General features: G+C 48.4%; 1 protein-coding gene across 1 annotated transcript in view; it reads left to right on the top strand.

Moving 5' to 3' along the window:
* Nucleotides 1–257: 257 nt before the first annotated feature.
* Nucleotides 258–11,773, top strand: part of DCTN2 (dynactin subunit 2) — a 337,558-nt gene continuing 326,042 nt past the window's right edge. The window contains exon 1 of the mRNA XM_086966662.1: nucleotides 258–508. Coding sequence (XP_086822788.1) covers nucleotides 473–508 — 36 coding nt within the window. The 5' untranslated portion in view covers nucleotides 258–472. The remainder of the gene's footprint in view (nucleotides 509–11,773) is intronic.

Raw genomic sequence — 11,773 nt, 5'->3', positions numbered from 1 at the left:
CTACCTCACGTGGCGCAAACATTCTTAAATAGAAAACATGCAATACCTATTTAGACTCAAAATATTGCCATATGTGCGCAGAGACAGCAGACAAGTTCATGACCCTCAACTACTGCCTAACCGTTTTTTATGTCCCAAACACTAAGGGTGACAGTCGCAACATCTTTTCTTTAGTCTTTCTCCTCGCGGAACTGTGAGGGCGACGCGAAGCAGAAGACGGAAAACTACAAGTCCCGATACGCGCCGTGTGACGTCATCGTCAGGGCCTTTCTGAGCACGCGCACCCCCACCTGCGAAGGCAGCACCGGCTTTCTACCGCTACCGGGGCGACATCTTTTTCCGGCAGTCCTTCATGACCCTCGCCTTAAACTCGTTTCCGGATTTCATTGCCTGTAAAGTTTAATTTCTCGGCTGCCTTCGTTCTTCCCCGCAAACCCACACTGATCAGGGGAGCCCTACGCCCTGTCACAAGATGGCGGACCCCAAGTATGCGGACCTGCCTGGCATTGTGAGTATGGGGTACCCGGTCGGCCGCCTTTATCTGCATACCCACAAAAGAGTATTTATTATTCACTAGCACCTGACATTTGTTTGCCTACACAGTTCTCGCTAGGGCGTGGTTATTAGCTGACACGGTGCAGAACCAACCCTACCCTTTTATTGATTCTTTTATTATCAAAGAACGCACACACATAACATATATGTAACAATGTGCCAACACACTTGAGGTTTTTTTTTTAGGGAGGACGTGAGCAGATATTTGTCCAGTGAATTGTAGTAATAATTTATTTTTAATGAAGAGCTACCTATTGTTTCTGCTCCCTTTCTCAGCGTTGTCAATTTGTGTTGGTTGAATGCTGATTTTTTTCAGGATTTAGAAATGGGAGGCCTATCAAGCAGACTTAATAGTAAACTGGTACCAAGATGTTTTGAGTCAATTAAAGGTAAACGTGCGTATTAAACAGAGTGCCCATTGTCCATCAGTTAGTTTAAAACTCCTACGTTGTTCGATGCTTTGGAGTGTCAATCCGTATTATGCACATGTATTTAAAATGCAAGTGTAAAGAGGGGCTTGATAGTAAAAGCTGTTTCAGATTGAACGTTGTATTGAGAATTTGTACTATTTACACCAAAGTGTATTTTCACATCAGCTAGCCGTACACATAGACATATTGGGCCTGATTTACAAAGATGTGTGTATATTTACTTATTTGTATACTTCTACACCTAGGTGTAACGCTCCACTTTTTGATGCTTACTATCACAGCAGGGAGTTTACACCCATGTGGAGACCAGGGTCTAACCTTTTCTGTAGTAAGTGCTGTTTCTGTTTGCTGCAGATCATCGTAAACTACTAATATTAATGTTGTATTGGCTAGCAAATCAGACAGGAGTGCGGTAGTGGCCACCTTCGCACATTTACAAGCAGTAATCCCATCAATGCATGAGGCAGTGTTGCCAGCAGTAATGTAAAAAAAAAGCTTTGCCAATAAGGAATGCCTTCATGTGAATAATACATAACAGCCATTGCTGTAATGTCCCTGGCACACGGGTAATAATGTTTGTAATGTGTCTCCCCAATGCCATATGACTTGTCATTCCAATATCCGCTTTAAATATATTTTGGAAATACGACCGAAAGCTTACTTGGGTGCTCCTGCCGCTGCCGCTGAAAACGCTGACTCCTTGACATCCAGCCTCCCCGTGTCCCTGGAGGGATTGACCGCCTCTGCCGCCCGTCAAAATCTTGCAGCACCCGCTTTGCGGGTGCCGCTGCGCGGCTTGAGGCGTGGGGTCGAGGCTGCAGGAGGGCTGCTCAGTCGCTGAAAGGAGGAGGGAGCTCCGTGAGGCTGAAGAGGACGCGCGCCGCAGGGACTCTGAAGACCAGGAGTCCCTGCGCTGCACAGGTGTGCACGGCCGCGCCCCCAGCAGGACACGCCCCCCGGCTGCAACGCCCCTCTATAACCAACGGTCTGACGCGTAGCGGGACGCGAGCGGGACGCCGAGCAAAGGGCGGGCAGTCTGTGGCAGTCCGGGGCTGTCAAGGCTGGGCCGGGCCACCCCTCTTACATCCATCGCCTCCGGATCTAGAACTCGGAGTCCATCTGTGGGCCCCGAAGCCATTATGTCAACCCGCTCTGGTAAAGCTCTGAGGGGTGGCGGAGAAAGTGCCTCAGGGGGTACCGTTATCGGCACAATGGACAAATTTATCACCAGGGTGGCTGCCGTCATTGAAAAGGAGATTGCAATGATGGAACGCCGCCTCTCACAAGATTTCCTCCCCTCCAAACGCTCCTCCTTGGGAGCAGCGGCACATGCTCTGTCTCCAATCTCCCCCAACCCCACCGCACCCCTGCTTGGGACCCAATCTGGGGAGCCACACAGTGTAGCTATAGAGGCAGGAATTGATAGGATAGAAAATCTGATATCCGATTCTCTCCCCAACAGCCCCAGCACTGTTGCAATAGAGTCCTGCCCCGTTCCTCCCATAGCTAGCTCTCCTGGTCTTAAGTCTCAATCCTGTTCTGACGTTCCTACAACAGGCCTAAAATCATTGCCCCAGACACGATCGACCCGGGTTCATAGGAAAAGGAAAAGGGCGACCAGTATCAGGAAGGGTTCTTACTCTACGCTTTATAAGCGTTCTAGGATACAGCCCCAAAGGGGTCCCACACATCCAGATTCTGGAGGGCTTGAACCATCTGGAAACCCCACCCCTCTACAGCTTGCTGCTGACACCCTGCAGTCTCATCCCTTGGTCCCGGCATTACTTGCTCCTGCTAACGAGGGCCCCACACTCGAGCCCCTCGAGAAACTGATAAAGTCTCTACTGGTACCACTCATCAAGTCAAGAGTATGGGTGATAGGCTTGACAGATTCGAACAGGCAACTAGGGACAATTTCTTCTCCCTGAAAACCTTGCTTAAACTGCAGCCAAAGCTTAGTGAGGATAACGTAGACAGGAATGTCGGAAAGGGGGTTGCTGTGGGCCAACCACAGGGTAACTAGTCGGCATTGCCTGCTAAGTCGCAAGCGACTGGGAACGTTCCCACACCAGCTTCCCTAGCCGGTGCAAAGCAGGCAAGGCCGATTGCTATTACTCATGTTGCTCAAGTTCACGTTAGCCCCTCCCCATTAGCGAAAATTCCCATGCCAAACCCTGTCCACAAGAAGCAACAAAAGGGAGGGGTCGGTTCAAATTCTAAACCCTTGGCTGCTCCGCCTGCCAAAGCTAGTGGAGTAGCCACAACCTTAAAGACTAATCCAACCACCTCTCCTCCTAAAAATCCCTCCCCAGCGGCCCCTCCACAAAAGGCGATACGCAAGTGCCCCCCAGTCAATCTCCCGCCCGAGTGCCACCCATAGGTTGTGGTCAGGGGTGGGGAATTCCTATCTCCCGACGCCCGAGACATCTAGATTTTTTAGGAGGGCAAGAGGTTTTAATTTGCATTTTGTCCAAAGGACAAGTAGACAGTTTTATGGGAATACGATACACAGCTGTTCAACCCTGTAGGTCACAGTCAGTGACCTTGGCAGTTGAGCAGTTTATTGGCAGTGAAAGGGTCAATGCAAAAGCTGGGGCCTGCACTTTAATTTCCCCAGAGCAGAACAGCAAAATGATAAAGCAGAGCTCAATGTTAGAGCCAGCTCGATAAGCTCCTGTGGCTTCCAGGCCCTCCCCTGGTCTTTTCATTTTCTTCAAGCATGAGACACACATCGAGCTTCTGCAGCTCCAGTACACTGGCAGCAATGGCATGTAAGAGGCTGCTTTTTCTGCCTCTTGGCCCCTTACTCTGATTTGAACTGTATGACCCCTGCCTTGCATTCTCTCCTCCACTCCTGGGCCTCATAGGGCTCCAATATCCCTGCTCATCTTCAACTCACTTTGATTTCCCTTCTCATGCACCCCCTCCTTGGCACTTTGCGTTTCCTGTACCCCTTATATTATACCCGGTGCCTGAACCTGCTAACCCCACCCCACCACCCCACTCTCCGCCACCTACTCTACCATCCCTGACCCACTCCCCTCGACCTCTCATATCATCGAGGGCTTACATTAAAACTCATTCGTTTCCCATGGGCTTTCATGCAGGCCTAAGGCCACCCCCAATTCTGTCCTTGCACAGCAGCTGTAGAGTTTTCGATGGGCCTCTTCAGTCTGCAAGTCCGCAGACAAAAGGGCCCATAATGGACTTGAAAGGGTGGGTGGGAGAGTGAGTGAAAGGGTCAATGAATAGATGCATGGATGAATAGTGAAAGGGTGGATGGATAGATGCATGTATGAATAAGTGAAATGGTGGATGTACAGATACATGGATGAATGCATGCACAAGTGGATGATAGATGGTTAAATTAATGAGTAAAACAGTGAATGGATAGATGCATGTATGAATAAGTGAAAGGGTGGAGATAATGCATGGATGAATACGTGCAAGAGTGGATGTTGGATGCATAAATAATGAGTGAAAGGGTGAATGGCTAGATGCATGTATGAATAAGTGAAAGGGTGGAGGTATAAATGCATGGATGAATACGTGCAAGAGTGGATGTTAGATGCATAAATTAATGAGTGAAAGGGTGAATGGATAGATGCATGGATGAATGAGTGAAAGGCTGGATGGATATTTGGATGAATGAGTGGAGTGAAAGAGTGGATGTTTAGATGCATAAATGAATGAATGAGTGAAAGGGTGGATGGATAAGTGCATGGATGAATGAGTGGATGAATAGATGCATGTATGAATACGTGCAAGAGTGGATGATAGCTGCATACATTAATGAGTGAAAGGGTGAATGGATAGATGCATGGATGAATGAGTGAAAGGCTGGATGGATAGATGGATGAATGAGTGGAGTGAAACGGTAGATGCATGGATGAATGAGTGGATGGATGTAAGGATGGATGTGTGAAAGAATGGTAGGATAAGTGCAAGGGTGGATGAAGGGATGGGTGAGTGGATGGATAGGTTATAAGTGGATTGATGAGTGAAAGGATGGACGGATTATTGAAAGGGTGGATTAATGGGTGAGAGTAGATGAATAGATGGCTGAGTGGGTGGGGATGGATGGGGGTGGGTGGAAGGGTTGATGGGTGGACAGTTGGGTGTAAAGGTGGATGGAGGGATTAGTGAAAGGGTGGATGGATATATGAGCAAAACAGAAGATGGACGGGTGAAAGCGTGGATGGACGAGCGAAAGCATAAATGGAGGAAGTGAAAGAGTCAGTGGAAAGATGAGTGTAAAGGAGGATGGATGGATGGATGAGTGAAAGGGTGGATGAATAGGAGTGAAAAGGAGGATGTGTGGGGTGAAAGGATGGATGGATGAGCAAAAGGATGGATGAGTGAAAAGAAGGCGGGCTGGATACGTTGGATCAATAGGTTTGGAGATGGCAGGATAAGCAGCTACAGGAGAGGTGGAGCTCTTGATGGGCCTCTTCTGTCTGCAGCTCAGCAGACAAAGATTCGTAATTAATTTGAAAAGATGAATGGATGTGTGGGTGAAAGGATGAGTGAGTGGAAGTGTGGCTGGCTAGATGGATGGATGGATGAATGAGTGACCGGGATGGTTGGGTGACAGGGATGGTGGATGGACAAAGGATGTTATAATGAAGGAAAGGGTGAATGAGTGGATGGGTTACAGGGTGTAAGGATTAGAGAGTGAAAGGATGGATGAGTGTAAAGAATAAATGGGTGGATGAGTGGAAGGAAGGATTGATGGATGGGTCGAAGGGTGGGTGGCAGGATGAGTGAAAGGGAGGGTGGATAGAGGAGTGAAAGTGAGGGTGTATGGATGAGCGAAAGAATGGATGGATGGTTGAAATGGATAGGTTGGGAGATGGATGGGTAGGTTTGGATATGGATGAGCGGATGGACTGACAGATGAACAGATGGACGAACAGATTGGTGAAAGGCTAATGGATAAAAGAATGAATGGGTGCCAATGTAAAGATGAAATGTTAGATATCAGTGAGTGAAAGGATGAATGGATAGATGCTTAAATGGAAGAGACAAGCGAACTATTCTGTTGACGATTCCAATGACTTTTTTTGCTTCCTTGGTGTCATAAGAACTTTAGATCAACATGGGGGGTATTTTAATTTTCGGGTTACTCACTTGGCCTACACTATGCTCCTTTCTCTACCTTGGGATTATCAGGTAGGTGTGGTGCTGTATGCCAGCGCGTTCTTACTAGACCGCTAGTATTTGGTCTCATAAAGGCCACATTGCCATTGAAATTCCTGGCACTGAACAAAACTACTTTGTAAAAGAGCAGAATGCTGTGACACAATGAAGCCAGCTCACAGATAGGAAGAGATAGCATTTTATTAAAAACAAAATGTCTTGGTTAACTCAGATGTAATTAGGGGCTCAAATGTTAAAGTCACAAAAGTGCACCCATGATACATGTCCTCGTATTAATGCAGATTTACGTTTTTCATGAAATCACATGAATTTCCTTAAGTAGACATGGAAACCGTAGTCCTAGAAAATGTTTGTGAATTGCATCTTTGCATGAGCAAAATTAATATGCCCCAGCAGAAATCTGTTGTGTGTTTACAAGTTTACTTTTTCTCCAACCACCTTTTTCCCAGCCCTGGAAGAAACTTTACTTCTGCCATTGTCGGGTAAATTGCCGACATTTCTCAGTATGGGAAAAGATTAGAGAAGAGCTGGTGAAAAACTCCAAAATCCAAATCCTTCTATAGTATTAGCCTGCCATAACCAGAGAGGCTATTTATTATCAGAGGTCTAATATAAAGAGATTGCAGCCATTATTTGACGGCGCTCTACATGGCACCAAAGGGACAAATGGATTTTGTTACAGGACATGTAGATTTATGAAGCTACTTGTCCAATGGACAAGTACATATTTCATTAAATTCCACACCCCTGTGTGGTCCTAGTTAAGGTTCCCCCCCTTAAAGACACCCAGCAGGAAACCCACCAGGCGCTAAAGAATAAGGTCATCCACTGGCTGAAAACTAACAGACCCCTTCCATTGGGCGTGGATGGCCTGATTCTCGGCGTACGCAGGGTGGGTTGGATCGGACATGGGAAAAAACCTTTTGAGGGTGACTGTGTGGTGGTCAACTTCCAAGACATAAGAGCTGCCCACTCAATATGTTGCCTAGGGCGAGCCGCGGCCGGCCCCGGAGTTGATGCAGTTGACCTATCATTCTTCTACCCGCGGTCGGCCTCGAATACCCCTATCATCCATCCCGGGCTCCCTCCCCAAAATAACGCTTATGGCCTACCCTACCCAGTGACAACTGTAGCGCAGTCGCATACAGTTTTACCATCACCGAACTGGGGCATCTGGGGCTGTTGACTCTGTGACGCCGCTGAGGAGGCTCTGGTGATTCGGAGTCCCGGTGTCCAGTCCCCTCCTTCTGCTAAAAATAATACCCCTCTGATCACACCGGATGAACAGGCTAATGTAGAGATGACAGGGGAACTAAGGGAGGAGAGGGTGCCACTTGACCCTACAGCTGGTTGTCCTACTGTGGGTGCTGTGGACTTATCCGCTCCTATCGAGACCCGTAGCATTGCGGCTGTGGCGGACCCACCTATTAGGGTTCTCAGCTGGAATGCAGCAGGGCTCGAAAGAAAGCTGGCACTGCCCGACTGGAACTCGCTTGTGGAGCAATACTCCATATGCTTGTTCCAGGAAACTTGGTGTAAGGAGCCCCTACACAAGGCAGGATACTCCACCCACCACTTACCAGCTGTCCACTCAGAAACTGGTAGGGGTCGCCCTTCGGGCGGCCTCCTCATCTGGGTGGCTTCTGCACTTAATTGCAGGGTGGTGGAGCGGGATACCAAATGCCCGGACCTCCTTAACATCTCTCTGAAAAATCCCAAGGGACGTGTCATTTTAAACATCTTCAACATCTATGCCCGAGGTATGAAGGAGGGTAGAGAATCCCCAGTTATAGCCTGCCTGGAAGCCCTACTACGATCGTCTCCACACAAGCATTGTACTCTGGTTGCGGGTGATTTTAATTGTACCTTTGAGCCCCTTGGCCCCGAAATTGTACAAGACCAAGAGGAAAATGACAATAGGTGGGGGATACCAGCTTTAGAACTTAGCCCAATTAAAAAATGGACAGAAGTGGTCCTCCAGATTAACTCCCTAACAATGGAGTTTGGTCTGAGGGCCGCTAATGGCAGGACTGGTTCTGATAAAGCAGGAGCCCATACTTACAACAGGCCTGGTCATACGTCAAGAATTGACTATTTTCTTCTTGACGTAAACCTGTGGAGCATGGTAAATGACATGGTGATTATACCTTCCGTCGAGAGTGACCACAATCTCCTCTCGCTTACCTTGTCCCATAGGTGGTTAACTGGCACTGGGAGCGGAACCGCTCGCAATCTCGCCCCGGACATGTCATCAGTCTCCAACTGTGGACGACGGTTAAAGTGGGCGAAGCTGTCGCTCTCAGTGGAGAAAACTTCTACCATAAGGCAGCTACTTACCACAGCCTTAGACAACCCTGTCTCCTTCGAGGACGGGCTGGTGGAGGTGACTGCTAGGTTCTGCACCCTAACTCAGGCTATTAGTGACCTCTTTGTTGTCCCAGCTAGTGCCAACAGGAGGAAACCCCGCCCATGGGCTAGACAAGGCTGGTTCAACCGGAAGTGTAGGGAGGCGAAGTCACTCCTTGTTGAAGCAGTCAAGTCCAAAATACACACCAGGACTAGGGAGGCAAGAAGGCAATATTCCCTCTGTCAAAAAAATGCTAAAAAGGAATGGGAGGACAGCTACTGGCAGGACCTCTTGGCTGCCAGTCAAGGGAAAGATGCTAAAGGCTTTTGGGATTTGGTGGGAAGTAGGAATCGCCCCGATGACACACTGAGGACCTGCAGCATTACTGCCCAGTCATGGCTTACCCACTTTCAGTCACTCTATTCCGCCATTGAAGGCCCACTTAACGTCCCCTTCATCCTTCCGCCATACACCCTGGATAGAGATTTGGATTTGTTTTCTGAACGAGAAGTCACAAACCTGATCAAAACTCTGGTGCCATTAAAAGCTGCTGGCCCGGACGGGCTCCCAGGAGACGTTCTTCGAGCCTACCCAAAAGAATGGGGGGCATTGATCTCGGCCCTTCTTAATGCCATCATTGAGGGAGGACCTGTGCCTGATTCCTGGAAAGGGGCAGAGGTAGTCCCAATTTTTAAAAAGGGTTGCCGGGACCTACCAGGGAATTACAGGCCCATAAGCCTAATAGACTCGAGCCAGAAATTGGCGGGGAAAGCAATTTTGGGGAGGATTTTACAATGGGTGGATGACAACCACATACTGTCTGATATGCAAGCGGGGTTTCGTTCAGGAACCGGAACCATTGAACAAGTGTTTAGGCTCTTGTTATTGTACTGGAAGGTGGTGGAGCTAGGCAAAGGCAGTCTCTACTTGGACTTCATAGATCTGAAGACTGCCTTTGACCTGGTTCCTAGGGAGGAACTCTGGAGGGTGTTGTATGGCCTAGGGATGCCTCCATACATCTTAGACCTCCTTATTAAATTGCACAATGCCAACTATGCCCAGGTTAGATGGGGGCTGAATGGGGAAAAGACCGATAAGATCAGGGTCGAGAGGGGAGTGCGGCAGGGCTGTGTTCTAGCTCCCACCCTATTCTCCCTCTATGTTAATGGGGTGGTAGAGCACCTGCTCGGCGAACCAGCAGACGCCCCCACATTGGGAGGCGTAAAAATTCCAACTTTGCTGTTCGCCGACGACACCCTCCTCATCTCGAAAACTCCCCAAGGCCTCCAGAAACTCCTGAACCGCTTCCAGGACTTTTGCACTATCAGAGGACTAGTTATCAATGTGGACAAAACAAAGTATCTAATCATGCACCCCCCGCAAACTTGGCCGTCCCCCCATTTTGACCTCCATCCCCCTTGAAAGAGTGGCAGAATTCGACTACCTGGGAATCCGCCTGAGCGATGCTATGAGCTGGACCGCCCACATCAACAAAATGACAGTCGGTCATAAAAGGGTGGGGGGGGCCCTCCTCAAGGAATACAGCAATTCAACAAAACATTGTGTAGCCCCGTTAATAGACATTTATAAAGCCCGTGCTGTATCCGCGTCACTTTACGGAGCCGAACTGTGGGGCCTAGGCAATATGGAGTCTCTAAGTAAGGCAGAGAATAAATTTATCAAGGACCTCCTTGCCATTCCGATGAGTACTCCGACAGTCCCGGTTTTAATGGATGTAGGCTGCAAAGAAATTAGGGACCAGGCTCGCCTTCACCCTCTCTTGCTTTGGGCTCGCTTGTGGAGGGTTCCGGAATTAAAATCCTATGCTGACGGGTTAGCCGAGGTGATGCGCTCCGATGGCTGGCAGAAGATCAAATGGCTTAGGGACATCAAACATCTGTTAGGGGACATAGGCTTGGGGTCTTGCTGGTCCAATCACTCAGCCCCCCCAAAGGAGTCCCTAAAAAAACTATATTGGGAATGGGTTTCCTTGAAGCGCATCAGTAATCAGCGTCACTGCAACGCCACCGCAGCATACTTGAAAATAAAAGACGTTGTTTCCTTTGAGCCCTATATGGATCTTATTACCATCGCCATGGACCGGACTTTATACATCAAATTCCGACTAGGAACCCTACCCCTTGCCGACTTTTGCTCCAGGTGGAATAAGTCCCAGCCAGCATCACGTCATTGTGCCCTATGTTCTGACAAACCTGAAACTGTGTCACACTTTCTTTTTGAATGTCCGGACTACGTGCGCCCTAGGTCTCGCTGGCTTAAACCAATTTGCAGAGAACTGGGCACTCGACAGTAGTTGGTCGCCCTCCGGATTTTACTAACTAACACAGCCCCTCCCATTGTCTGCGCCGTATCCAAGTTTTTAAAATGGGCTTGGTTGATTCGACTAAAAAGACTGTCTATATCAATTTAATTCATTTTTACTTAATTTATTCTGAGCAATTGTGTTTTTATTCTTTTATCCCAAATGTACAGTCACATTCATGATATGCTGTTTTATATTTTTTTGTAATGCTTTTATGATATATGCATATCGAAATAAAGCAATCAACCAACCAACTACAATTTTTTCCAAAACATCAGTTTGAGTTCTGAAAATACATACATTTGCATAACAAATACACACTTTTCAATTTTGGTATGCATATATTAATTCAGCCAAGCAAAAACTTCTCCTTTATTAGGCTATACTGCACGCAGGAGAGCTCCTTGCAGGTAGAACAGAGCTACCAGTAGCTCACAAGCTACTTATGGGGCCGTCCGGTGGGTGTGTCCGCACACAACCATGTCTGCCCCGCTCTGATCCTGACCTCAAAGTTGCCATTGGATTTTTTCCAGGCACCCTGCCTTCTGACACACGGACACCCCTACTGGACGGCCCCACACACAATGCCGACAGTGGATCGGGACTCCGTCCATGTCTCTGGCTTCCTCGCAAGCCTCGTGGCACCCCGGCCGTGCCACATCGATTAGGTGTTTCGCTCGCCCGATCTGCCCCCTCCAGTCCCAGCCCACCCCTTTTCTCAGAATTGACCGCACCGACTGGATTTCTGCTCCTTTTTGGTGACACTGACACCATTCACGCTCCTACCTGGGACCCCTCACCGTAGACATTCTTGCCACCTACTCTGGGCAAGCCTCGCTGCCTCTACTCTACTACTTCCTACCTGTCCATCACCTTCAACAGGCAACCCCGTCCTGAAGATGATCCTAAATGATTAAGGATCGAAATGCCGTTGACATTTCAGCGCACTTGATGGCA

This window comes from Lissotriton vulgaris, chromosome 1_1, assembly GCF_964263255.1.
Source record: "Lissotriton vulgaris chromosome 1_1, aLisVul1.2, whole genome shotgun sequence".
NCBI lineage: Eukaryota > Metazoa > Chordata > Amphibia > Caudata > Salamandridae > Lissotriton > Lissotriton vulgaris.
This window is presented reverse-complemented; position numbering and strand designations above follow the sequence as displayed.